This window comes from Botrytis fragariae, assembly GCF_013461495.1.
Source record: "Botrytis fragariae strain BVB16 chromosome Unknown tig00000045, whole genome shotgun sequence".
NCBI classification, from domain to species: domain Eukaryota; kingdom Fungi; phylum Ascomycota; class Leotiomycetes; order Helotiales; family Sclerotiniaceae; genus Botrytis; species Botrytis fragariae.
In genome coordinates, this window is record NW_023500991.1 from 2,094,745 (window position 1) to 2,122,717 (window position 27,973).

Here is a 27,973-nt window from a genome sequence, read left to right on the forward strand (position 1 = left end):
TTCGCGAACCCGAGTATGCACTTGGTAAGCAAACCATTCCTATTCAGCTACCGGCATTAGTCCGATGAAGAATTCGATGATAGTACGATATCCCATATGCATTGATGGAAATGATTGGCTCAGAAGAGATCCCAAAAGAGGTGGAAAAGAAAAGAGGTTGGGATCAAAGATTCAAAGCTACCCAGTCCATAGGCACGTGATGGTTATTTGTTGTTGTATGCCCATGATGCCTTCCGTTTAAGCGTCTTAAATCCGATCCGATAAAGTCATCGCGATCTACATTGCACAGATCCATTGATTACTCATGTTGGGGAGGGGGCAGATAGTTGAGTACTAAGAAGTATATCGACCTAGATACCCATTCAACTATTACACTACCAACTATCAACTACACACATCACTTAAATACTACCCAGCTACTTACTTTGATCATCATCATTTCAAAGTTGAGTTCTTCTCTATTCTCATCATCTCGAATGCGAGTACTACGTTTAATGTTACATAAAACCTCTGATCCTTTTTATCATCCACTGACCCCTCCTTCCTCCCTCTTGCAATTCCAATCCCCTCATATCAAATGAATGAAACCAAAGCTGCGCAATGATAGCATCCGCCATAAAACTCCATCTCATGCATAAAATGCCATTGTTACCTAAATTAAAATGGAACCTTCTTTCCATTTCGCTGCAACGCCGTCCTTTTCCTCATATACACATTGAATCCTGTTCTAGTAAAACACGCGCTTATGAATATTTGGTAAATCAATAAATTACAAAGTAGTTTGTTTAGTTTCGTGTGAATCGTTCCCAAGTGAACAAACTCCTCATCTTCGTCTATGACGATCTCGATGGTCTTTGCCCTTCTTGCCCTTCTTCTTATCCTTTGGCAACTCAATGGGTGCATTTGCTAGTTGAACAGACATGAATTTCAGCATGTATTCATCCGCTGCTTTCACTGGTTGGCCCCAAGCATTGAGTTCATCTTCATCAATCTCCATGAGGTCCTCAACGGTGGGTGTTCCATCGGCACCAGGAGTTGGACCACCTTCTGCGGGAGTTCCCGTGCCACCTGGGGTAGCAGATGCTGTAGCTGCGTTCTCATCGAAATCGGCTGCGTCGGTCTGAACAATTTCTCGTTCGGCGACTCTAGCTGCAGCGACATCCTCGCGATCTTCGGCTTGAGCGAAAACACGTCGAACATCTTTGTCGTTGTCAGGGCCACCCAAAACTCGATCCATGGCTGCATTGGCTGCTGCATCACCATCCATAAGACTAGATTCTTCCTCTCCAATGACATCTCGTACGTTCATCTTGTTGAAGTAATCCGTGGTAAACTCTCCTTCTTGGATAACGACATCGTCAAGCATACGCTTTTGGTTTGCTTTGCGTAAGATGTTGGCTTCGATGGTATGTTCTGAGACCAGACGATAAATGTGAACATCTCGTGTTTGTCCAATACGATGGCAACGATCTTGACATTGCTTGTCCATGGCTGGATTCCAATCCAAATCATAGAAGATAACTGTATCCGCACCCGTTAAATTAATACCTAGACCGCCAGAGCGACTGGATAAAATAAAAGCAAGAATTCGAGTATCATTATTGAAGCGATCCGTAAGAATTTGTCGTTGCTCAATCTTGGTGGCTCCATCAAGTCGTAGGTATTTGTGCCCGTGGATATTGAGAAATTGCTCAAGAATATCAAGCACCTTTGTCATTTGAGTGAAGATTAGTGCTCTGTGCCCGCCGGCTTGCAGTTTGCGCAATAATTTGTCCAGAGTTTGCAATTTACCGCAGTCATATTGCAAAAGACGCTTATCCGGAAATTGAATGGATAGTCTCATGCGTGCCTCATGAAATGGATCTGTTTCTCGAGTGGCGACGGTGCTTTGAAAATTACTTACACCTTTAGGTGTGAACATAACTGAGTTCATGTCTCGCGCCACTACAGGTGGAGTTACACAAGCAAATTTTTGGATGGTTGTATGTAGGGCTTGAGATCGTGAGGTAAATGTCGGAACCATTGAACGCATAATCGGAGAAGACTCCTCCAACCATTCTATCAACTTGGTTCGTCGCTTAGGCTTCGCTTGTAGTGGACGCTGATCAAGACGAAGATCTAGACGTTCAATGAGAGAACTACCATAGATAGGTTTCTGTTGTCGTCGAAGTGCATTGAGATATACGCAATGCTGAAGCTCTTCGAATCGTCCCCACCTGGAAGCACTTTCCAAATACACCAGATTCGATTTGACTGTTGAAGGGTCGAGGTTGGTAAATGCATTCTGGGCTCTTGCACGCTGAGCCTCCCTCATTACTTCTAGGGCACGCCGGGCACTGAGTCTGTTGATTTCGGAGGCTAAGATACCAGGTAAGTATTCATGCTTCGTGGGCACGAGATTCAAGAAATCCAAGCTAACTCTAGACATAGGTTCCTGGCGGAACATTTTTCTACGAACTAAAAGATCCTTAATCTCAAAGTCGGTGATCGCAGACTTTTCCATTGGAAAAGAAGTCATAATGGGTCGATCTAGAAAGAGATCCGGATGATTACAAACCTTTCGCAGTTGCATCAGACAATTGATGATGGAAAGATAATTACCCGACGCAAGGGTATCTCTGGTATCATTTCGACTTAGAAAGCTATCGTAAAGCTCACGTTGTCGTTTGGACAAACGGCAGAACTCAACGTGCTCGTACTTTCCGGGCATTTGTTTTTCGACATCTGCTTTCAATCGTCTAAGAAGGTAAGGTCTAAGAACCTTGTGGAGTTTGCTAATGATTGCCTTCGATTCATCATCCATTTGCTCCCTGCCATGCTCCAATATTTGTTCCGTTGGCTTCTTAAACCAGTCCTGGAATTCTTTCAAATTTGCAAAACCACCAACACCTTGCTCGCTTCCATCCGAGGGCATCAAGAAGTAGAGTAAGGACCATAATTCGGTCAAGTTGTTTTGCAAAGGAGTACCGGTCAGTAATAACCGCGCTCGAGTGTTGAAATTTAACATAGTTTGCCACCTTTGAGATTGAAAATTCTTGATGTTGTGAGCTTCATCAAGGATCATGTAGTGCCATTGTCGTCGCTTGAACACTTGCTGATCCTGAATGACAAGTTGGTATGATGTAATGCATACATTCCAAGCATCATCGTCCTTCCAGCCAGCACGTTTGCGTTTTCTCTCTTCCTGGTTCCCATAGTAAGTTAGAATTTTGAAACCTGGACACCACTTCTTGAATTCCATTTCCCAGTTGAGCATAACACTAGTGGGTACAATGACAAGATGCGGACCCCAGACTTGGTGTTCGCAGGCCAAATGAGCTAATAAGGCTATGGTCTGGATTGTTTTCCCCAATCCCATCTCATCCGCTAGAATACCGTTTGTGTTGTTCGCATAAAGACCGGCAAGCCAATCCAAACCATAGTGTTGGTATTCTCTAAGGGTGCCACGCAGGAGAAAAGGAACCGGAGTCTTCAGTCCGTTTGAGGGTTGAGGAGTTGCGCTCTGTGTGTTGCGGCGACTACTATGGTGAAGATCCACAGATGATGCCGAATCCACCTCTGAAGGCTTAGTTTCGGTTGTTCTTGGAGTGGGTTGGCTGCTTCGATCGGGACTCATCGCTGAGACCTCTTGTGGCTGATGCGCAGATAACAATTCATTTACCTTGCTAGATGAATCATGATGCTCACTTGTGGACAGTTCTTCGATCAGAGGTGACTTTTTGGATGTTCCATTCATTAAAGGCGGTATAGGTTCTCCATTGGGTATGGAGGGAACTTCACTATCCTCGGTATCTAAATCCATTGCATCGTCTGGTAAGACTGGAGTTGAATCTTCGCCCATACCTTCCACCACTTCTGCGACGGGTCCCAACTCAGCTTGCCTCGTTTCAAGATCTTTGATATCGGAAGGCAAAAGAAATCCAAGAAGATCAGCACGGCTCCCTTCATCCGCGTCATTGTCCTCTTCCTCATCACTGTCCTCCTCTTCGTCGCTGGAATCTGTGTCGTCATCCATGTCTATAGAAGGGTCGCTTTCCATGTCTTCATCTTCGCTGCCGTTTCCAGTCATTTCTTTGTCATCGCTGGCTGGCACAATATCTGGTAGGGCAGCGTATTTTTCGCGCAGTTCATCGACAGTAAGTTGCTCATCCTCGTGTTTGGTATTCTCTTCGTCAGCCTCCGATTCCGAAGAGGACATGTTATCTTCATCGTCACTAGGGTCAGAATCTAGATTGTCATTATTATCGGAATCACCATTTGCATCCTCATCTTCATCATCATCCTCTTCAGTGTCTTCTTCCGAATCCTGTTGCGCTCTACGAGCCTGAAGCTTTTGTGTAGAAATGTCCACAGCTTCGTTGAGGGCTTTCCGTACCCGAGCTTGTTCCTGTGCCTCCCATTCAACTAGCCGCCGCCGATTGACCTCTGCTTTAACATTTTCCCAGGTACCCAAGAGACTCTTAAGGACGCTTTTATAACGCACTTCAGACGCCCTTCTTTCCTCTGCCTCCAGTTGTTCATGAGACTTTGGTTGTCGCCGGGTCCATTCATCTCTGCATGCCTCAGCCAGTTGTTTCGCGAGCCTCAAATGCTCTTTTTGTTCCCTGATCATGAGCATCCTGAAGTGGAGGGCAGCTCTTACAAGATGATCTTGGTGGGCATATTGCGGTGGCATAGGGTCTTGTTTCTCAGGACGATTTAATGAAGTCCCCAAAACACCACGTTCCACGGCATCTTCAAGCTGTATAATTGTATGGGCTTCTTTCTTGGCATCTTCCTCGGTGAAAATTATCGCATCTTCGGCGCTATACAAGCCACCTGCTTCTATTGGTATATTTTGACCCTGCTCCCAGAACTCATCGAAAGACCCAAATTTTGACGGTACCGGAAGCGACCTTGGATGTACCACGGGGACGGCCACTGGCTTGACTCGAAGTCTAATTTTGGTTGGTGTAGATTTTGGGGTGTGATCTGCCATACTCTCTGCTTCTATTGCTGGCGACGAATTTGTATGGTCATTCTGAATTACTTCAGAAGCTCGACCCGATCGGCGCAACCTCGAATTTGAAGGCGTTGACTGTAATTCTTTAGTAATCGTAGATCTTTTGTTGCTAGATCTTATTTGTGTTGAATTCTGCTCCGATGGTATGGACTTTCGATGCGAGCGCTTTGGCGATGTTGATAGTTTGACTGGGGATTTCAATACATTTTGGCTGGTAGACTTTTTGGAAGCCTGTGAGGTTCCGGGTGTGGATGTATCGCGATTTGAAGAGGAGTGAATGCCATTCACATTTCCATGTTTACTTTTTGAGGTGACAGCCTTTTGCGCCGCACCCCGCGTTGTCCTCTTCTCGGACGGAGGTTGTAGCTCTAATGGTATCTGATTCACACGGCCTGATTTGCGTTTTCCATCGACAGTAAAAGAAGTTGGACCTTCTGCTAAGACTTTTTTCCAAGGAGGCGATTCGGGTTTGCGCTTCTGTATAGTCTTTGTCTCGCTGCTGAGTCGCCGCCTCTTACTCGGGGGTGCTTCTCCATCTCCATTTTCAATCGCATGTCCATTCGCTTTCGGGGTTTGTAGCACATCTTCAATTGGAGGTATATCTGATATTAAAAATGTTAATTTTAAGTTGTTGAGAAGATTTTCAATTATTGCCCTTACCAAAGATTTTTTCACTCTCGGGAGCTTCTGACGCGGTTGTCATACTTTTTACGAGAGGGGAGGCTAGACACTACCTTGAACTTCATGAACTTTTCATTTGAAATCGTAAAACTACTTCGTAAGGTTCCGTACATGATAAGGATCCTTCATATAAAATTTGAGCATGCCCAGATGCTTTTATCGTTCGCTGTACAAAAATTACGTGCTGAAGAAGGAAGTACGAAGAAAATACACCTTCTTCGCGTCGAGATTCCGTCCAACTGCCACTAGTTTAACGTTTAACCGAACGAGTAACATCCCGTCGACCTCTGATTACAAGTTGACAGAAGACGACCTCTAAAAACAATTGCGATTAACTGCGGAGGCTCATTCAAGGTACGCCATATACATATTACCCTAATTATATCAACCTCGACTTATTAATCAATAACTCGCAGATGTTTTCCCGACGAATTGCGGCAGCGCGACCACTGCGAACCTCCATCATCCCACGTCAAGCAACCCTCATATCACAAAGATGTGCCAGCCAGGCAGCTGCCCCCAGCGGCCCAGTTCTACCATTGGTCAGTCTGCTTGATCGCAGTTATTTGTTTCGGGGGAAGCATAGACTGACAAAGTAGGCTGAAGACCGATATTGAAGATCCTGGCATGGTTAGTGTAGTTCGACTTTGATTTCTGAAATGGATACTAATATAGCATGAAGAACGGAGGATATATCAACCCACCCAGAGTCAAGCGTCAATTCCGTGACCCTAATGCCGACTGGTGGGATAAGCAGGAGCGAAGAAATTACGGAGAGCCAGTCCATGAGGATAATGACATCTTGGGTATATTTTCACCAGAAGAATACACACATCAAAAGGTTGGAACTGCTGGTTTTCAATTTGGCCTTTTTATTTTATCTGTATTGGGACTTTGCACAGTCGTGGGCATGATGTACCCAGATAAGCAATCAGCTCCACGAGAATTTGAGGGTGGACTTGAGAGGGAATTGGGTGGCCCAACTGCAGTCAGGGTAAGTTACGATATTTGCGATTCCCACAAGTTGCTTTTTACTGACGCGAAAAACAGGCCAGAGCTGCTGGGGATCCATTGTGAAGGAAGGCAGTTATGTACATATGGATATCAATTTGAGCAAGTTCTGAGGAAAATTCATTGTGAAGCACTATATGTTTTCGACCCTTCACCAACTCCAAGCCTTTCCCTATGAAAGTTACGATCTTGGCAAATAGTGCTTTTCCTAAAGAATATTGAGATAGCGTAGTAAATTTTCCTCTCAGGTAAGGGCGTGGGATGTTGTATCCAGCTTGATGAAATCTGGTGGCCGTGTCAAACAGGCGAATAAGAATCACCAGTATTCAGGTCGTTCCTTCCTCCCCAATCAAACAAACGCGATGTTCTTACCAAATCATCATTACTCTAGCCAAATCTCTTACCTGGATAAAGCTTGCATGATTTTTGCTCTATCCTCAGATCTAAGAACTTATCACTGCTGCCTTTCTTTCTCTTTCTTTCAAGATTTGCTTCAATACTTGCTTGTGGTTATGCCATAACCTATCAGCTTATATTTGATTCTTAGTGATTAAAAGCCATTCAAAATGCGTTATCAGAATTGGGATGTTCTCATGTTTCCACATGAATTATGCAAGATCCCATTGCAAGAGTTCAAAACTTCCTGTCAAGTTGTTCAAGACCACGGTAAGTGCTTGCTTCCAAACTGGAGGGCAATGTCTTCTAAACTGACGCGATCGCAGAGGTCCATTACTCGCAGAGCACTGCTCTACTACTCCCTACGGTTACTTGTTTCATTCCAAGCTTAGCTGCTGGAGAGCCCTTCCGAATTTCCATCCATTCTTGGCAAAATCCAGAAGCCAGCCGTTATGTACAACATATTAGCGGTAGATATGCGGAACATGTTATGTTTGAAGCTCGTGTATTTGTGGATGGACAGATTGCTGGGTAGGCCTCAACCATTCGTCGCAGGCAAGTAGATGTATTGACTAGTCTTAAGTACCAAACTCTTTCATCGAAACGGCCCCTGGCCAACAGTTCTCGAAACTAGTGTTGGTAATAAAATCATACCTCTTTTTCACCTGCATCGAGTATAAGCATAACTATGTGCTTAAATGACCGAGAGCCAGCATCATCTAACAACCCACAGAGCTTGATAAACAGGGAGATTACAAAAAACTCGAGTTCCCTGCCTTCCACCGAGAACTTCTATCGCAAAGTTATTGGAACCCGGGAGACGACCTTGGACGTGTAAAGGTAGTGGTGTCGGAAGGTATTCCAAGAGATAATATTTCTATGCCTTTCGAGCGTATCAAGAACTTAGTAGCTTTCTCGTTTCAGCATGCTCCATTAGGTATATCTATCAATTGTCATTTCCATCATGACAGGTTATCAACCTAACAACTCTTAGACGTTTTGGAAGCCTCTTCGATCGCATGGCCAAATGCAGCCATGTGGCGCCAGGTGTCTCTTGTTGCGCCTCTGTATAATCAACATCCATCACCGAAACGAGTTGAAGAGGATCAAGAGGCTCATGCCCATTCTCCACGAAAGTCACAAAACATTGGTTTCTTGTCTTCGCAGTCCAACTCTATGCCACCACCATCGGCACCATTCTCAAAACCTCCAAATTTCGACCCATTCATTTCTAACCCAACACGTCCTGTCTTTGCAGGCTGGCGTCGTCAAGGAGTCTCAACCGATACTTCTATGCCAGATCTTTTAAGCGATTCTAGTGGACAGGCAGGTAGTATTCGAAACGTATCAGATCCTATGATAATTGAGAAGGCATCTCGAAACAATGACATGCAGAGTATGGGCGCATATGAATCCCTCTGTGAAGCATTATTACCACCTGTACCTGTTAACACACCACAGAATGGATCTGAAATGACGTCGGCAAACATAATTTCACTTCGACAGTCGTCTTTGCAAAGAGGATCTAGCAGAGTCGGCCCTGTAGATCGTGTACCAATACCACGCGCAATCGGTGCACTGGATGCATCCGAAGGACTAGTATCTCAAATTGAAGAGGCTCGACTTCGTGAATCCAGCAGATTAAGCTCTTCTTCGCTGAGTTGCGCCAATAAGGAGAATGAAAATCGAAGTCCGGCACTCCCATTGGAAATCACTGGCACTAACAGTCAGCGAACTACAAGTGATGGTTCAACTAAAAGAACTTCAAATCTTTTTACATCCACCAATGCAATTGGCACTAAAAGACAAAGGAACGTTACTCCTGCGTCCTCAAAGGCTATTGATGATGAGGACGAGCCAAGATCCTCTCCCTCGTTGAGAAAGGTCTCGAGGCAATCGAATGCCAGTGGTAATGGGAGGGGAAAGGATGTTGAAAGAAGAGTCTTCAGCACCGTTGATAATGCTTAAGGAGAAAAAAAAGGCATGGAGAGGATGCGGGGCATGATGTGTAGCCCAAGGTTCGAGTTTATATCATGTTTGATGGAGGATACTTGGGCAGTGGTGGATTAAGTATTGATTGGCATTCGTTTTTTATCAATCATGGTGTGAGGTTCCAATGCGTTGATTTCTTGTCATGCAATTATTGTTATCATTGTTAAAATCGTTGTTGTTGTCTTTGTCTGTTTGTTATTATCTTTTCAGTGGAAAACTCGAACTTGTTTTATTCAGTTGATTCGATTAGTTGAGGGAAGGTAGGAATGGCAGTATACCCGGCAATAATCAATAAATTTTCAAAAGTATTGAAAAGCTTTTGGTGTGACATGTGATTATTATGCTATATTGTACTATGAGGATAAAAGTGAGGGCATGTGTGACTTGTTTTGTGTCATGAAGAAAAATGGCACCAGATGAGGATGTGTATACCCCATATGAGAAACTTATTGAGAGAGGTGAGACTATGTGTACTCGCTAAATGAAGGATAGAAGAAATATGGCGTGAGGAAATTGTATACGAATTGGACATGGAAAAGGACATGTAAGGAGGAGATTGCAGAAAGAGGGAAAGGATTAGTTTAAGAAGGGGAAGTGGGTGTGAGGAATAGATTGGAGATTGGAGATTAGAAGGAGGTGGAGAAATTGAGTATTCTGAAGGGGATAAAGTTGAGAATTGACTTTGGACGGCAGTCGGTTTTGAGCGTGATGAAAAGAAGGAAGCAAAGGTGTCTGGGAAGATTTGACAGAAGTTGGGATGTAATAGGATAGGATATGGTGGACCAAGAAAGATCACGTCTCCTTCGAATATCTCGGTCACAGCTTCAAGCACACATTATATATGTGTATAATGTGTATAATGTGTGTGTGTGTGTGTGTGTGTACGTGTGCATGATATCAAGTGAGTATTCATAATTATATCTTACCCGTCTTATCACAACCTATCTAATCTCTTATTTGTGTCGAAAATGAAGAGATCAGGATGAGGAATCGTGCTTATATATGTGTACATGATATATGAAGACTTTCATTTCACTTCGCCGTAGGCTGGCTCATCTCGTTGGCTAAAAGAAATCAAATCTAATCAGACGGGCGTGTGTGCGGACACTTCGTTCCGTGAAGGGTGATTGGTGGGTTCATATTTTGAAGGAGTATCTTCATCTGGCACGTATCAAGATAATAGCTATCTCAATATCATATATCATACTCTACTCATTTCAGAAACAATGCAGCCCGGCTGATACTCATCTCACTTCGAACTCAGACCCAACATCACAACTTACATTCTACAGTCCACAATTGCATTAAACCATAAATTTGTATTGTTGTGTTGTATTATACTGCATCTATAATACACACTTTCTCTTCCCTCTCTGCTCCTCCTCAAGCAATCACTTTCCAAAACCCTTTCCTGTACCCCATCCATTCCAGTTACTCCCCAAAACATGATTGCACCCCCTATCCCCACTGATCACTCATGAATAACAATATGAATGTTCTTCGAATCAGCTCTGTTTCTTTTACCTCCCTCGCCACTTCTCCGGGTTTCAATCGTTCCATCCTATGCATTCCAGTCTAATGTTTACTCCGAGGGTATGGTGTGGTATCGTGTTGTATAGCGACTTTGTCCACAGAACCAGAGATAAGCATTGCTGATTTTGCTCTCCCGTGAAAAGTTTGTGTGATTTGTATGTGTTCGTCGAATTGAGGATACCAAATGAGGAACGAAAGAATTTGAATTCAAAAAAGAAATTAAACGCCGGTCGCTGATGATGATAAATGATGAAAGTGATGCCAAAGCCAGTTCCAAATGCAATGTCATCATAGAAGCCAAAAAGAAAAATCACAAATGCCAAGCCATGCCAATAATGCCATGATGGAGCCTACCCCCCATTGCCAAAAACGAAAACAAGTGCCCAAACCGAGTAATCAAAAAAGGAGGTTCTGAGATAAAGCTCCCAGGATGTTCGATGAATTAGATTGAACCAGAAAACCCAAGCCGAAAAATACGCCGTTGTAATGCCTCCTCATCTTCGTCCCCTGAGTCGCTTGGTCGTCGTCGTTGCAGCAGATATTTGATGCCGGTGTTGATGTACAGCCAGCTGTGTTGTGTAAGATGGGACGTATAAGTTTGTGTGGAGACCAGGAAATGAGTGGATAATGTCGTAAAGTAGTATGGTGGAAGTGATCTTTCTTTTGATCTCTTTGCAAGCTCTTTGCAATGATCATTATGGAGAAAAATCATGAGTCGTTAATGAAAGCGGGATGTGTGTGATCGTGTGTGTGTTTGAGGGGTATCAATATTTGGGTCGCCTTTTTCCTGGTCCCGCGCATCATGTCATACCTCTCGGTCCTCTTTGGTATGTTTATTCTTCTTTCGACTTGACCAGTCTTGATGCCGCGATGCCTTCCGTTTTCGACATACCTCCTCTATTTCCTTGGTCTCCACGGCTAGTGGCTATTTCTTTCTGCCCCCAGCACCAGTAGATGTAATCTTAGACGTGGACATTAAGTCTCCGATGTACTTCTGTAAGAATTTGTTGTTGTTGTCGAGTTTATCGTGCTCCTCTTTGACAGCTTCGATTCGATTAAATATTTCGAGGAGAGATTGTTGAAGAAGTTTAGCGTGCCTTTATGGGAAGTACCGAGTTAGTATTGTTTGATATTTCGTATAGACTGTAATATTCATGGGTGAGAAGGGAGGATAACATACTCGTTGAGTTGCGCTCTGGCATCTTGACTCATCTTCTCCAAATCCTCACTGTTCCTCCTTGGACTCATTGCTCTTGCATCATCCTCGTCGAAGACCTCGTCCCCTTCTTTTAATTCCACGCGCGGGTGTTCGCGCGGTACTATTATAGTACCGCTAGACTTTCTAGTACCAAGCTTTGGCCTCTTGATTGAGGGTGTACGACTGGCAGAGGTGTTTGCTGGCGTGCTTCCTCCATTTGCATCTGACGAAGATGTGCTTGATGAATCGTTTGTTAATGGAGAATCAGCCAGTGATGGATTGGCGGTACTGGGTTCCAAGGAAGATGTTGGTGGGATGGCGGGAACCGTTGCTTCAGTTGGTGAAGCCATGATCAAAGGGAGTCGTGAGGTGTGAGCTGGATGCTCGACTAGGCTGAAATGTACAGCTTTAAACAGAACGTCAAGCTTCTTGCCAACAACTTCTTAAACCGAGTTGGATGTCTTACTGGCAGACCTGATGTGGTATTGTATGGTAATGGGGTGATGTTGCCAAAGGGAAAGCGATGGGTATTGGCTCAGAGAGAATGTTCGTGATTGGATTCGAAGAGATGGTGATGGTGGTGGTAGTAGTAGTAGTAGCAGTAGTAGTAGTACAAAAATATAATAATGGGGTATCTTTTGCTGTAGAAGGGAAATCGAATAAAATTGAAACTTTTTGATAGGAGTTTGATTGTTTTTTTCCTTCTTCTTCTTTTCTTTTAGGATGAAAGCTCAGAAGAGCTACGAGCAAAAATAATTTGCATCGAATCTCTTCTTCTTTTTAATGTTTTGTAAAAAGGAATCTTTCTTCTCTTTCTCTCTCTTTTTTTTCTTCCGAAAGAGAGATTTTTTGGTGGAAAACAGTGGGAAAAGGTGTGTGGTGTAATGTGTGGTAGGTTATGGTTGGGAAGGTTCGAGTATATTGGGGTTACTTTTAGTGTTGTGTAGTGTATCCATTCGAAAAATCCGCCGTGACACCAAAAGATTTGCCAGCCCAGTGTAGTAAAAGAGTATCGGTATCCTTTTACTATCACTAACTTGGTTCAGGGAAATAAATGTACGATGGAGGATGAGATAAATGTGGAAAACTAAGACTAAAGAGGATACAACTTCGAGAGGAGGTGTATCAATCCGGAAATGAACAATTTTCATTTATTCACATCACAATATGGTTGGATAACATGGACTATTTCTACGGACAGACTGAAGGGAAGGGTTCAGGTAGATATGGGAAAATCAGCAAAGCAATTAGATGAATATCAAACGGTGCGTGATGAGCTTTTTGGGTATCTAGATGATCTCTTCTTCGTTTCATATGGGAGGTATGTAGTCGATATTAGATATGTACCGGTACTTGGAACTACTTACTGTTACGACATGATGGAATGACTCGAATCAGTAGATGATGATATATGCAACTTGAATAACACAAAGTTTAGATGTACTTGTGTAGTGTGCACAAAGCTAATTCAAGTGAGGTTGTAATGAAGGGGTAGCGTCGAGTAACCCCGACTATATCACTCTCATAACTCTTATTACTTCAGTATGGTACGTACTCAAGTATATCCCTACACTTTCCATATTGAGAAGATGGATAGACAACATGGGAAAGATTCATATTCTTAATCATCCTGCGACGTAGAGTTCCTTCGATGATGAATTAGATTCTTATTTTCAGTGACCTCTGCTGACTATTGAACCTTGAACATTGAATACGGAGAGTATTGATGCTATATACATTAAATTCACATGTATCTGTATCATACAATTTATTCATTCGTCTTATTCATATGTTCACGTATTCACATATTCAATAGAAAGAAGTAAAAAAAGTGCTTAAACCGAGAGGGCGGCGGGCAGCATCCTTCTCTACTTTTTCTCCCCCTCCTAGCTTTTTTCCACTTGCCATGCCCGGTGTCTCTCCCTAGCTTGGCTCCCATGCTCTCTTTTTGCAAGTTGTAGTGGACCCTGATAAAGCCGTCAAGCACTAGGATACGTCGCTGCAGATCTTAACACCTGTGATTATGTGACGCTATACTTCTCTGGTAGATTCCGAAGTGCCAATTATGCCACAACAAATTATGCTTGATCCACCCCTGACCGAGAATGATCCCGGACCTCTTAACACAACGGTCAGAACCTTACTTTTTGAAAACAGAGAGAGAGAGAGAGAGAGAGAGAGAGAGGGAGGGAAGGAGAGAGTGTGTGCGTGTGTATTGAAGGGAATATTGAATCGTTGGTTGTGACTTAGAAACCCTATCTATTGTTCAATCAAAAGGAGCAAATTTTAGGTGGAGTAGAGAGACGTAGCACAAATACGGCGCAGTCGGTAGGTGTTATTGATCAGATTATTAAGTCATCATGGTTGGCGGTTGTGAGTGACACTACAGCATTTCCATTATTACGAAGTGATTTGAAACCACAGCGATGTAAATGAAGTGTATTGAGGGAAATGTTGATGTGTTCAGAACGTGCGTGTTACTCAAGGAACAACTTTTCCACCTACGGAGTGTCACCAATGATCATACTTGAATATAAAATAGTGTACATGTCTAAGTATCCACCCCATCATGCAAAGCAAAGAGGAAAATGCAATGGAAGGATCGTTTAGACGTTCCTAGGTAGACGCAACGTGCCGTAACGCCGTCGTCCGCTTCCTGTATGCAAGAGTCAAAAGGCTTCCTTAATTGTGATATCCAGATAGTCGGGTTAAGGAATCATGGATGAAGGGGTTCAAAAAATCTTTTTGTCGATGCAAATTTTGGGAGTCTTCCTAAAAGAGTTGAGTGGGGGTCAGGTTAAATTGGGTCATCCCTTCATGGGTTGGATTTTATTGTGGGTGTCCTGTTTCCTTTCCAGTGGACTTTGAGCACACACGGATGAAGAGCACTCGGTACTTGATTGTAATTTGCTCGCTCGTCTCGGTGAGTTCGACGTTTTATTAGTCAAAGAGTTCAGTGTTCACGCGTGGTCAACTGGTGTGTCACTGTCAGACTTTGACTTTGTTAAACTGCTGGGAAGTAGAAATGAACATTTTCAGTATTATATTGGATATACTAGCACATAATCGTAAGGCTAGGAAGAGATATTATGGAAGCACCATTATGTCACCAGCATTACGATGAATCCATGATACTTACACTACAGAGTACACGCACATATGGAGAGATCGGATAGAGTAGGACGCTGCGAGACCCAATGCAGAGAACAAAACAAGAAGAACTTCGTAAAGGAATTATGGGTTTATGGAGAGCCTGACAACGTTTATATGCACTTAGTTCAAGTGAAGTTAGTTGTTGACATTTCAGACAATATCTTTCCATTCCTCCTTCCTTATTCTTATGCGGGCGGCGTAAGTGAAGACCTAGTTAAGTACTTTAGTCAAGTCAGTAGTCATAATTATTTATGAATGGTCAAGCAACTTTATACTGATATCGAAATCGTTTTGCAAAATCAACATTTCATCTTGCAAGAACATATTGATAATAGCCTCTTTAAGATCTGCCAATACAAATCACACCATAATCCTACTCGGCTTGTAACTTGTAGGACGATCCTATTCATTCTGAGGTTATCTTGAACATCATTGTCATTTCATACTTAAAACTGCTGTCCGTCATATAATATACCTAGCATTTCCAGCAAATTTAAAACCTTGACCCCTTCTCCTGCTTTCGATTCTCCTCTCTTTTCTATGGGATCCTATACATGAATGTACGAAAGTGTATTTGTGTACGAGTACCCCTGAACTAAAAATCTCAAATCTTCCCAAAAGGTTTCAATACAACAACACACTTTTTCAACGGTAGGTCAAGAAATTTAGAAACACCGAACTTACAAAAAGGGACCCACGTCGTCATGATGTAATTACGCACGGGATCAATCAAAGCCACTCTCTCCCACAAGCATTAAGCATCGAAAACATCAAGGGCTTTCAAGCATTTCTTGATTACTATACTCAATTAAGCACTCAACTCAAGAAGATCAACCACCATTTTTACCCCTTATAGTAGTAGCGAGTAATAGAGGAGGTATACAAATAAGGTAGGCAGGACCGCTAATCTCTTGAAGCGCCGGGATTTTGATTTGGTACGGGTCCAACGAACATGACTGGCAGTGCCGTACGTACCGATATAAGAATCCCTACGTATCCTATCCTACAACAACCTACTTGCAAGTCACAAGTATCGTGAGATTTTCCCCGCTCATCATCATTTCCAATTACAGCGGCATAATAAGACGTTGGAAGATCAGATCAACAAACTAAGTATACAAATCATGAAACCGTTTCCGATGCCGAGCGTTTATGACTCCTCGGAAGTAGGAAGAGGCGCTCCAATCCTTCCGTTCAAGTTTCATGTCAAATTCTAATCAGATCGACTCTTCAAAGCGTCAAAAGTTTAACACTCAATGAAGCCATACTGATCTCAAGTCCTAACGATATGAGAAGTTGACTCGGGTTCGCTGTCAGTTGTTAACCCCTCTCCCCTCCTCGAACATTATTTCCAAACCTCGGAACATACATTATCCAAGCTCAATGCTCATCAAACAAATTCTGTGTCCCCATGATGTTCCGCCTTTCTCACGTTGCCGATCCCATGGAAATACTTCCCTGCAAAATCTTCTCGACGATTTAAAACAAATTACTAAATACAGAGGACCCTGAAAACAACCCCTGGCTCTACTATCCGTTCAAGACAATATAAAGTAGTGATAAACCTTATACCATCCTATTAAAGGCTATTATCAGTATGATGACAGCAGTGGTGCAGCGATGATGATGTTGAACATGTTGATCTGCTCTCTCTGCCTTGGTGCCTTGGCCTACAGGATCAGGGTTACAAGTTAACAAGTCAAGATACCTCCTACCTCACTACAATAAGCTTTTACTTATTAACAAGATCACTTACGAGTATTGCCACAACATAGTCGTCGCGCTTCCTCGTGCTTTCAGGTCTAATTCTTCGTATCGCCAGCACAGCCTTGTGATTCGTCATTCGAATTATCAACCCCGAAAAGATTCAGCCGCATCAAGGAGACTTGTCAGCGAAATCGCCTCTTGCACAAACCAGAGTATCCCAGAATGTCCATTTATTATGATTCACGAATGAGATTATGAGATTATGAGAAGCTTAGGCGAACCACAAACATCGGCCATTTTTCGGAGTGGGTGGTCCGACAATTGTCGGTCATATGTACTCCCAATATTATTGTCCCAAGATTTCGTGATCTTACTTCCACTAAATACGGACTGTGAACTGCGATTGATCCTTGAAGTAGTAAAAAAGCACAAACCACCAAACCGTCAAAGTGAGCACCACGGGATGGATCAACAAGAGGATAAACAATAATCAACATAGCGGTGAGGTGCGAGAGTTTGGAAAATCATTTGCTGAAAATCTTTGTAACTGTTGAACCATAAGAAAGATCAGCTTCTTACTATCATCTGTGCAGAGCGGCACTTTCTCTGGTTTATCTTCGTGAGTGGGAAATAAAATAAGCCCGTACATCGGATTTGATGCACAGTATTCCCCGGATACACACTTCGTCGGAGGTCATGGGTCAATAGAGGGGACATTCAAGATCCAAGAATATGTAATCAGAGTGTCGTGAAAGTTCCCCACTAGTATCTGTTCTTCTACTTTTTGTGAGTGCGGTTCTTGATAACCATCTGACTGCATTATTCGTTATTCTCCTAATCGTCGCTTCCCTAACACTCAAAATCGTAAGCGGATTAGCGAATGTGGATGAAGGGGCTGAGAGCTTGTTTTGTTCACACGACCTCTTCTTCTCGTCCAACTTTTGAGGCTGAGAATTGATTTGTCCGATCTCGGTATTTACAGCCTATTGTTACCTTTCACACAAAGAGGATTTGATCAGATGGAATTATTACTTTATTTGTTTGTACGCACTTGAATAAGTCGAGGAACGGCAGCGCCATTACACAATTCTGTCTATATCTCACGCAGGTGCGCAAGGCAGCTATGTGGTACAGCATGAATATTTACAAGACTGAACAGGCATACCACGTGGAAATGACGATTTGGCTACATTGGTTATGTAACGTTCAGCGTAGGTGGCGGAAGGACCCTGAATTTTTTGTGTCGGATTGTCGAGGATGAGTAGGAGGTTTGAGATGATCAATTAGTTATTGCATTTTGATGATTTGATGAACATTTCTATGTCAAACTTGAGGATTTGATCGAGTAAAACTTGCCACACGATGGAATGTGCAAGAAAGAAAAGCTTGATGAGCTGTTTGATTGGTCAACTTCGAACTAAAAAATCAAGAAATATTGTGGTGTTCTAATGCCTGGAATTGATACCAGGGCATTTAAATGCAGTACATATCGAATTCGGCATGCAATTCCTGTTATACTGAACGTGCTTGCCTTCCAAACTTCCACGATCCTTCCTTCTGCATAACGCTATGTCCAAAAAATGAATATAGGGCTCTTTTCTTCAATGACTCTCATAATTAGTACGATATAGCACGATTCGTTCAGTATCATTAACCATAACTAGTTTGGACCGACTGGCGGAAAAAAGACGGAAGACGGAAACTAGGCCGTACCTTGAAAGTACTAAAACATACGTGCTATTAGTGAAGTGATTGAAGAAGGTTCCTCGGCAACATGGTTAGCGGGTGCAGTTTGGGGTAAGAGGACGGTGGGATTCGTAAGGGGGGGAGGGGGCGTTTTTTTGGTGGAATTGTTTCGGCGGTGTCGGAATGTGTTGGAAGGTTGGAACTTGGGAGTATGATGGGAGGGAATTTGTACTCCTAATCAGTTGAGAACATCATGTAAGGAGATTTAGTGTTGAAGGATGGTAGGTTCCATGAATACAAAGATGAAGTGTAGATCCGAAGTCCTGGTATTCCTCTATTGATACCCCATCACCTTCGTTTGCTTTCTTTAGTGCTCTCCTAGTCTCTGAAACCCCTCGAACAAACCCCCGAACCGATGGCTACAGCCCAATCAATACACTAAAGATACGATGTTCAGTATCGAAATCTCATTCAACATGGGAAAGCACCTCGGAAAAACATGTTCATACACTATTTCACATCTTTGTAGGGCAGATTCGGGTAATCTTACTTTACTTATAACTCACGAGCTCACGTCTCAAGATTTTTAATGGGGAAAGAAAGTCAGAGAACTCCGTTCTCCCCTTTGGGAGCGAGCTGTGGGTAGTGGGGGGGATTTATATCATCTGGACCAATCAGGCGTGTGTATGGACATTTGATGTTACTTTACTAGGGCAACTAGGGGTAGAGACTAGAAATTAGCTTGCTGCCCAAATCTTACTCACCTGCGAATCTTTGATTTTTACAATGCCCAATGATTGGTGTTTGCTTGCATGTAGAGTAGTGCATATTGTTGAAATTAAAAGCTGAGTGGAAGTCATCTGTCGAGGGTGAGTAGTGAGTGGGATGAAGTCTTGACAGAATCCGAGTTAGACTTTAGATTCCTAGACCACTAACGGATAGAAATTGGCAATAAAGATGCAGATTTAAGCATACATGTGCATACATAAACTAATCACAACAGCTGAATCATAGATTCATTAGCTACGGGGTAAGATACCAAGCTGCGCTTAGCAACACTACTATGTTTGGTAACCGATCCTAAAGCATGAACTAGTCTATAGGAAATCGATAAGTTGCGCATGTGGCGTGTTGAAGGAGGCGGCTGATAAGGCGATGTGTGGACTATCACGGCATCTTTATACATGGATGCCATGATGGAAAGTATATGTGTGGTGTAGGCTAATTGAGTGAGATTTAGATACTTGAATAGAAGAGAGTGGTTGTTGCTAGGTTTAGCCCTGTGCTTTCTGACAAGTTAGAGAAACTAGTAAAGGTCGAAGATTGAGTTTGTGGGAGGATTGTCCGGATGTGAAGGGGTGATGGGATGGTGGGATGGTGAGATGGTGAAATAAATTGAGATCAGGTGGGTGGTGGGTGGGATTAGGGCGGGAGAAGAGGGGGTGGGGTTGAATGGAGAGGAGGATAATTAGTATTTGGTGCGATCAATTGAATAAGTGCTTTTTTGAACTAACAGTGCAGAAAGATAACAGCCTAGGCATCTATTACACTGGATTTGCGTGTTTGTTGGTTGATGACTTGTGCTTGTAAGTGAGAATCGGAGCAATCTGGTTGGTACTGTGCAGTAGGAACACTGCATAATACTTTAACCCGTATCAATATCATAGGATGATATCTCGGAGAATAATTATCCATTCAAAGCTGAATCAGGTGCAGTGTGAATGTAACAGGCATTGATTGGCCAACAACATGTTTAAATTGAACTGTCATTCTCTTTACTCCGGTGAATTTCCATTTAGCCAATTTGCTTGACGACGTTTCGTTGAGATTGGCTGCTGTTCCGTAGACAACAGATGAATAATAAACACTTCTGAATGTAGCTTCCTCCGCAAACCATCCTAACCTCTGGTCCTCTGCAATGCGTTAACATAAAAACGCCCTCCTCATTCCTGTGTGCCGCAATTGCGCTCTAGATGCAATCAGTATCAACATATGATACAGTAGCTCCTGTAGTTATCGTGCCATTGATAGCCTGGGCTTGGGCTATGGATGTATATGTATTAGTATTCATTAAGTTACCCTCTAGCTCTCATAACCTCTAAGAGAGTAAAGAGAAAACTCACCGCCACTAGTTGTTAACCACAATCTCTTCCCCTCCTTTCCTCCAACTCTCTCAAATGCGCCGGCCGTAACACCAGCCAGTACTGTAGATGTGTTACTACCAGCTACAGCTACAGCCTCACTCATGCCCTGTTTCCACATGAATAGCGTATCTTGATCGTTACCACACAGGAATATTGTACCATCTTCACGAATAATGAAATCGTCTGGACTCGTTACATTTACTAGTAATACACTATCGCTCGTAGGTGCCGCAGTGATTGGAGCGATAGGTACGCGGTTGAAGGTGCTTGCGCCGAGATTGTCGAAATAGAGATACGGGGAGCGGTAATGAATACCGTTGATTCCGAGATGTGCTTCTGAGTTTAATGGACTGGCCATAGACGAGAGCCTAAGGGGAATGGTGTAAGAGGAGGTTGCGACATTGACGTTATAGATTTGACCAAGGATTGAATCACTTATAAGAATGTGTTCTGGATCTAAAGTATCCATGCCGTTTAACAAAACAGATTCTGGAAGATCGACTATGTGAGATACTGTTGGAGCGGAGGTTAAGATACCAGTTTTGGAAGAGAAGGTGTTCAAGTCCACTTTATAAATGGCATTAGAGTAATTTGTAGCCTTTGTGAAAACAGCTGTGTAGGGTGTTTGAACGGCGACGTAGAAGACATCCGAAAAGGGTGTGATTTCAGTGATACCTAGAACTGTAGAGCTGTGAAGTCAATATTTGCCTTTGTAGGAAGCCGCTTGAGGAGAAATAGGAATTTAGATTCTCGTAGGGGAATTGAGAAGACACATAAAATAGAACATTAATATAGATAGGGACATTGGGGAGTACGATGTGAGACAATATGCATACGTCCGATGTAGGTTGTTGTATTGAAAGTATGAAGGGTTATAGGAGCTGTTTGGTTGGAAGGATCAAGCAGTTGGAGGATCGGTATATCGAGACGGGTAATGAGTAGTTGGCCGTTTGAACGGACGGCAATGTTTTCGGCCCAGGTTTTGTCCCCGAGGAACTGGAGCTCGGTGACAGGAAGTGGAAGAGACGCGGCCGAAGGTTTTGCTAGAGGTGTGGTGCTAGCGAAAGAGAAGAAATTTGTGGTCAAGAGACCTGTAATATGATAAACACAACGCATCTTGTGGACGGGGAAGGAAAGTCAAGGTCACTGGAGTAACAGGAACACAATTGAACTGTTTCACTGGTAGGACATACCCAAATATATACTTGTGAATTTGTCAGCCCGCATTTATAACTATTACTAGTGACTTGGAAAGTCCATGGGTCTAAGGCTACGGTTGGACAACGAAAGTTCAGCTTAATCAATATTGATAGTTTCCTCCCTCGAATGAGTGGTACGGAAAAGCTCCGTATGCTCCGTAAACTGCATAGCAAAGGCTGAATAAGCACGTTAAAAGAAAAGCTTACACTTGTTATTAAGCAAGAGACGTATGAAAATTGAAGATGTCTCAGAATTCAAACTATTGGAACTAAGATGAGTGACCAGGAAAGTATGTAGGCAATTACCAAGGATGTCAGTGTGTAAAGGAACTCAACGAGATGTGATAAATCGTGGATTTGCTAGCACTTGCAAAGTGCACAATTCTCTGGTACGCTGGATGATCTCGAGTAATCACAATATGAACGAACATGACATTACCGATTATAGTTCTCACATGCATTCCTGATTATTATTTATGCAAATACTATTGCATTGAAGCACCTCTCATAGCTGAAAATTTGGGAACAGTGGAAGACTTGATGGCGATCAAACCCAATACCGGTTGTTTGATGCAATGTATACCATCCAAGTAGCCGAAATCTTCATATGAGCAGAAGAGACAATTGAAGTGTCGGCTTTCAAGTTCCTCTTTCGATATGAGAGATAGTACTCCGTAAAATTCGGCCAGCTATCACGACTGAAGTTTGGTTTATTGCCATCGAGTTCCGCATTCATGTCATGTCCCATCGTGCAGACATCGACAATAAACTTTGTGTCTTAATCGGCCTACAGCAACTTTGCTGGATATTGCATGCTATCTCAAACGTCAAACGCCGTGCTAATGTCTGATTCAATGCTGAGAAAGTAACGAAATATATGATGTTCATTTGAATGCTCGAATTCTCGAGTACAATTGCTACCTAGTATGGCAACTGTCCAAGACCATTAACCTCACGGAACCAGTGAATCATGGTATGGTCATCCTCTATAAGTGGCTCGCTAAAGTCTGTCACAGATTTCGTGATGAATCACATTCTCGGAACAAATCATTTACATGATGTCGATGTTGGGCTTGTTTTTCTGAAGTTTGTCTATTCGCTTCAAATTCCTTGCACCAAGCTCGCTCAGAAGTTTAATCTACACCGCTTTCTGGCATGCCTTCGGGCTAACCTAATAAGAACGCACCCATGGCAGAATCTGAACTATCCCTTAAGCACCGCGAAATAATGTTCACAGCACACAACGGAAGATGCGATTTCTTGAATGAAGTGTCATGATCTCTACTTAATTAATGAATTTTATGATTGTCATGATTTATGGGAGTTGATTGTCAGTAGCGTTCGGTCCATACTAGAAACAATAAATCAATACAATAGATCAATTGACAATGGAACAACCATCGTCAAGCTCAAAGGTTACAGGTAACACGCTCAATGTCCTATGCCCGTTACATTTACTAAGAGCAATGAAGTGGAATATTTCGATCCTGATAATGTGTATCCGCTGTTGTCGCCTGGGCTTCTACCTCGACTTCCTCTACGAAACTTACACTGGGAATCACACGCTGGTCCGCTCCGTTCCATATCTTCCCTCCATGTCGACCTCATCAAACACAATCCAGACTCTGGACTAAGCGCACCATCAGTGCCCCTTAATTCGAGTGCATCCGACCTCTCAAGAGTAAGAAGTACAGACTCTGGCATCAGCGCAGATGATGGATTTCGCACACAAGCAATTGGCCAAGCTGCTGACAGGCCTCCTGCACTCTCCCGATCCAGTACAAACTCGGCCGTGAAGGGCCGCAGACACCAAATTCCCGGGTTAAGACAGACACCGTACCTGAAGATTCTGTTTCTGCGGTGTGATGATAATGATACATACAAGTCTCAGGGTCGGAAGCAGGTTCGAGAGTGGATAAAGGAGCACACTCCATCTTCTACAAGCAAATCCACTTCGCAGGAAAACCATGACAATTTTGAATTCCTCATTGTTCATGTAATCGTCCCAAATACTGCAGCAGCTACTCAGCCCCCAACCAGTGGTAAAAGTGCAGATGGTAGCTCTGGATCTACAAGTGAGAAATCTACACCACGTTGGAGAGGCGGTGGGTCATCTACCATTCTCGAGAAATTGAGAGCAGACTTCAATGGCTCAACGAAGTCTGGTGTTGATCGGATTGCTCAAATTCGCATTGGCATCAACGATGTTCCATATAACATGCTTCCCCGTGTTGTACCGGCGATTCCTGGATCCTATACGGAAACACCACAAGAAAATGAGAATGCCTGGATTGACCTTATTTCGAAGCTCAAATTCTTGATACTGCAGTCATTTGACATGCGGGTAACTCAATATGAAGAGAATATTCGAGAAAAGGATAGTCAAAGAACTTTACCTGGCTGGAACTTCTGTACATTTTTTGTACTCAAAGAGGGTCTGGCAAGAGGATTTGAGAGCGTTGGTTTGATCGAAGATGCCTTAGTGGGTTATGATGAGCTTTCCATTGGCCTGGACACAATTGTTAGAGACCAAGCTGCTGCAGAGCCTGGTACTCAGCACGGCGGATCTTTCTTACCTTACACTGAAGAGCTTAAACTTCAGGCGGAGCGGGCTAGAGAGGCAATTTTGAAAGACATAGGCTTGGAGGGCGCAGGATCAGACTCAGAGGAACCGATTGATCTACAGTCCACGGGTGTCACTTCCGAGAAGGAGGAGGATGAGATCCCCATTGACGCATCGAAGAAAAGGTACCGGGAACTCATTCTTGCGAATGATGTTTCAATATTTGATTTTCGGTGCTATTTATTCGCTCGCCAATTAACTCTCTTACTACGATTGGCAAATGCATGGTTTACACAAGAAGAACTACTCGCAAAGCTCAAAGAACAGCGAGAATCAAGTTTGCTTGGAGTAGCTGCTAGACTTCCAGCTTCACAACCTTCAGATGACACTGAAAATCTTGCTGTGCTTGGTGAAGTCTGTAAGCGAGCAATGGATTTTATCGGTGCTATATCAAACATCATGCGTGAGGATATCTGGAGTGCTTATTTCCATTCTCAAAAAGAGATTTCCTACGAGAAGGCAACATCGGATTTTAAATCAGATCCCGTGATGAATCAAGTAATTGAAAATGTTGTTTCCTCTTTCACATTTTCTCTTGCTCAGCAGATACTTGCACAAACTTCAACAAAATCATTGCCTATCCCACCTTCGACACTGGCACCTCCCGGCGGCGGAGCAGAGCCCAAATCCTCAATCCCTGAACTTAAAACCATGATGCATCCTGCTAGGACGACTTCTCTTGCCCTCCGATCATCGTCTCGAGAGCCTCCAAGTCCCGGATTGTTTCCCAGTGGTCGGAGAGCCAGCGTACCTGGTCCTGGTGTGATTTCGACGGCCTTCCTCAAAAACGGGTTAGAGGACCTTGCTGCTCACCGAGCCGAACTCTATTTGCTCTCTCGGAGTGTTCTGGAACATATTGGTAAACAGCGTGGATGGACTGCCGGCTGGGAAGATGTGAATAAGCATCAAAGCGAGGATGTGGAAGTCATGGAGGAGGTTAACCTTGATGAAGAGACGCCATCAAACAAAGACGAGACAACTTCTCCAAATCAATTTCCACCCTCGCTAAACGGCATTGACAGCAAGTTGCTTCGTACAGCACTAGACAACAAGGCCGATTTTTATCGTCTCTACGAAACTCTCACTGATAAAGCACTCCGGCATTACACTGTAGCAAATCGCATCCAGTCTGTACAAACCAGCATGGCAGATCTGGCTATTCTCAAATATCATTTGGAGGACTATGCTGCCGCTGCCTCCTATTTTTATCGCATTACTCCTTTTTACGGAGATGCTTCGTGGACACAGGTCGAAGTATCGCTATTAGTAATGTACGCTAAGTGCCTCAAAGAGTTAAGTCGTAACGATGAATATGTCAAAGTCGTACTGAAGCTTCTTGCGAGAGTGGCCATGATGGAGAAAGACAGACTTACCAGAAAATCAGCTTTCAAGATTGGCCAAATGAGCACGTTTGACGAAGGAGATGTCATGCTCAGTGACAAATATCTAAATGAATTGTTGCTGATAACGCCAACCCTGTCCCGTGACGTTCACGTTCCACTGCAGGATTATTTTAGTAAGATTGAAGTAGACGGAACCCCTCAATATCATTCTAGTCAGGATAGTTTCGGGTTGCAGCTTCGACTTCAATATTTGCTGAAGGAAGACTTGAACGTCGATACGGCCCGAGTAAGGGTTATTCCATTATTGGGCGGCCCTGGCCGGGAAATCTGGCTCGAAACAAATGATGCACGTTTATACAAAAAAGGGTGGAACAAACTATACGTTCAGAGTAATGTAAGTGAAGATAACATGGTTAATTTGAATATGTTCTCACGGTTATAGATCATCATCCCTGGCTCTTATCAAGTTACACATGTCATTCTCCACAGTAGCAAAATCATCATGGAGTATTCACATGACAGTATTGGGCATCTATCTACAAGAGGGGGTGGTTTCTTCAAATGCCCGAAACTACTCCTTTACCACCGCGCAGAAGCTTTCAACGCCAAACTCTTCTCCTCTAGATGCATGCATCTAGACCAAAATCGTTCTTTGGAGATTGAGCTATCGTCTGGGTGGAATAATGTCACAAATGGCCATCTTCAAATTCGTGCGGCAACAGCTGGGCTGCGGCTTCAAACGAGTGAGGTAGCGATTATCGACGGACAACTCGACATCTCCAAGAAGAAAGAGGCAGGGGTTGTTCACTTTGGTGCGATGGAAGCAGAGAGCATTGCAAGAATACGGGTGCCGTTCAATCTCGAACACGAGGTGAATGAAGTCACACTTCGACTTGAAATATCGTACACAACGAAAGATGGAGACTTTTTCTTTGCTACCACTTCTTCGGTGTCAATCATGCTCCCACTGGGTGTCAATGTCCAGGACGTGTTCAAGCATAAAGCATTGTTTTCTAAATTCACCATCTCAACGTCCACAAATAGCCCACTTAGACTTCTTAGTTCTAAGTTGGAAAAGTCCGAAATATTTGAGGCACATTCTGGACTTGGCCTAACGCGACCTCTCACCATATTTCCTCGTCAACCAGCGTCTCTATTGTACAAAATCATAAAGACCGATTCACCTTCTTCCCCAATTACACGACGGAAGTCTCACAAACCGAGAACTTTATCTCTCATCTTACATTACATTTGTCTTGATGAAGAGGTTTATGATGTTGTGGCCCAAGTTCTGGGAGACTTTCTCGGGAGCAACTCTTTACGACCATATACTCGGCTGATTATACCTGTCGTTCTTTCAGAACTTCGATCAAATTTCTCGCCATACGATTTTGAAAGGGCCGCCATTCTTGGTGAGATACCTACTTCAACTATCCTTAATATCAGATGGCGTGACCATTTTTCGGGACTGGGCAATTCTATTGAACGAGACCAAGACACTGCTATGCTCATTTGCAACATACTTCAGGAATGGCAGAAGCAAAATCCTGTGATCCCTTTACCTCTCCTATCCGTCGACGGGGCTGCAATCTCAAAGAGCCGATCGATTGTAATCCCTGTGGATGTCCCTTCGGTGATGGTGGTGCATACTGCTGACCTACGGCTACTTCAAACAGCATCAGTAGCTTCTAGCAGTGCTGTAGCAGCAGCGAACGAGCCAATACCAGCATCATTGCACCTCAAATCGACGAGGAATTGGGATAGTGCCTCGCAGAATGATGCCGCAAGCCCAGGGGAAGATACTGAATTTGTATATGAGGTCACAGGTCCATCAGATACATGGCTTATTGGTGGTAGGCGAAAAGGTCATTTCAAAGTCCCTAGAACTGTAGATGGAGGGAATCATAGATTGACTTTCCCTATCGTGCTGATCCCTCTTCGAGAAGGGTTCTTGCAATATCCTACTATAGAGATCAAACCACTTCCCGCTGCCAAAAGTACCAGGCCAGGATCATCAGGCGGTGGAGAGGAAGGTGTGAAGAATAAATCACGGCCTGTAACTTGCGAAACTGAGTGTAAGAATACTGGCGAAACAATTAGAATTATAAGTGATGCTAGGAAGACGACTATGAGTTTAGATGCTAGTGGACCGCAGGGCGGAGCTTGGTTGCTAGAAAGTGAGAGAAGACCAGCGGGCGCTGGAGGCATCGTGATCGATTGAAGACATTAGACTTAATATAATAATTTCGTAACAAGGATGTTTGAATGCACGAAATAAAATGTGATGGTGAGGTCTAGCTTTTCG

General features: G+C 43.4%; 8 protein-coding genes across 8 annotated transcripts; 5 read left to right on the plus strand and 3 right to left on the minus strand.

The window, feature by feature from the left end:
• Positions 1–823: 823 nt before the first annotated feature.
• Bfra_003838 (putative helicase swr1 protein) lies at positions 824–5,705 on the minus strand (the record flags this gene model as incomplete). The annotated part of the gene is made up of 2 exons (XM_037334243.1): positions 824–5,604; positions 5,663–5,705. The coding sequence occupies 2 exons, from the start codon at positions 5,703–5,705 to the stop codon at positions 824–826; spliced, it is 4,824 nt and encodes a 1,607-aa protein (XP_037194330.1).
• A 394-nt stretch (positions 5,706–6,099) lies between these two features.
• Positions 6,100–6,760, plus strand: Bfra_003839 (putative nadh:ubiquinone oxidoreductase subunit protein; the record flags this gene model as incomplete). Its single annotated transcript, XM_037334244.1, has 4 exons — positions 6,100–6,225; positions 6,290–6,313; positions 6,366–6,677; positions 6,734–6,760. The coding sequence occupies 4 exons, from the start codon at positions 6,100–6,102 to the stop codon at positions 6,758–6,760; spliced, it is 489 nt and encodes a 162-aa protein (XP_037194331.1).
• Positions 6,761–7,260: 500 nt separating this feature from the next.
• Positions 7,261–9,058, plus strand: Bfra_003840 (uncharacterized protein; the record flags this gene model as incomplete). Its single annotated transcript, XM_037334245.1, has 5 exons — positions 7,261–7,360; positions 7,417–7,621; positions 7,674–7,729; positions 7,824–8,027; positions 8,085–9,058. 5 exons carry the CDS (start codon positions 7,261–7,263, stop codon positions 9,056–9,058), a joined length of 1,539 nt encoding a protein of 512 aa, XP_037194332.1.
• A 2,482-nt stretch (positions 9,059–11,540) lies between these two features.
• Positions 11,541–12,163, minus strand: Bfra_003841 (putative bzip transcription protein; the record flags this gene model as incomplete). The annotated part of the gene is made up of 2 exons (XM_037334246.1): positions 11,541–11,712; positions 11,796–12,163. 2 exons carry the CDS (start codon positions 12,161–12,163, stop codon positions 11,541–11,543), a joined length of 540 nt encoding a protein of 179 aa, XP_037194333.1.
• Positions 12,164–13,778: 1,615 nt separating this feature from the next.
• Positions 13,779–14,249, plus strand: Bfra_003842 (uncharacterized protein; the record flags this gene model as incomplete). Its single annotated transcript, XM_037334247.1, has 2 exons — positions 13,779–14,013; positions 14,064–14,249. Exons 1-2 carry the CDS (start codon positions 13,879–13,881, stop codon positions 14,247–14,249), a joined length of 321 nt encoding a protein of 106 aa, XP_037194334.1. The 5' UTR covers positions 13,779–13,878.
• A 723-nt stretch (positions 14,250–14,972) lies between these two features.
• Bfra_003843 (uncharacterized protein) lies at positions 14,973–15,354 on the plus strand (the record flags this gene model as incomplete). The annotated part of the gene is made up of 2 exons (XM_037334248.1): positions 14,973–15,164; positions 15,199–15,354. The coding sequence occupies 2 exons, from the start codon at positions 14,973–14,975 to the stop codon at positions 15,352–15,354; spliced, it is 348 nt and encodes a 115-aa protein (XP_037194335.1).
• Positions 15,355–20,328: 4,974 nt separating this feature from the next.
• On the minus strand, positions 20,329–21,619 carry Bfra_003844 (putative six-bladed beta-propeller -like protein; the record flags this gene model as incomplete). Its single annotated transcript, XM_037334249.1, has 3 exons — positions 20,329–20,402; positions 20,483–21,184; positions 21,340–21,619. 3 exons carry the CDS (start codon positions 21,617–21,619, stop codon positions 20,329–20,331), a joined length of 1,056 nt encoding a protein of 351 aa, XP_037194336.1.
• Positions 21,620–23,090: 1,471 nt separating this feature from the next.
• Positions 23,091–27,889, plus strand: Bfra_003845 (putative tmem1 family protein; the record flags this gene model as incomplete). The annotated part of the gene is made up of 3 exons (XM_037334250.1): positions 23,091–23,124; positions 23,175–26,062; positions 26,111–27,889. The coding sequence occupies 3 exons, from the start codon at positions 23,091–23,093 to the stop codon at positions 27,887–27,889; spliced, it is 4,701 nt and encodes a 1,566-aa protein (XP_037194337.1).
• Positions 27,890–27,973: the final 84 nt, after the last annotated feature.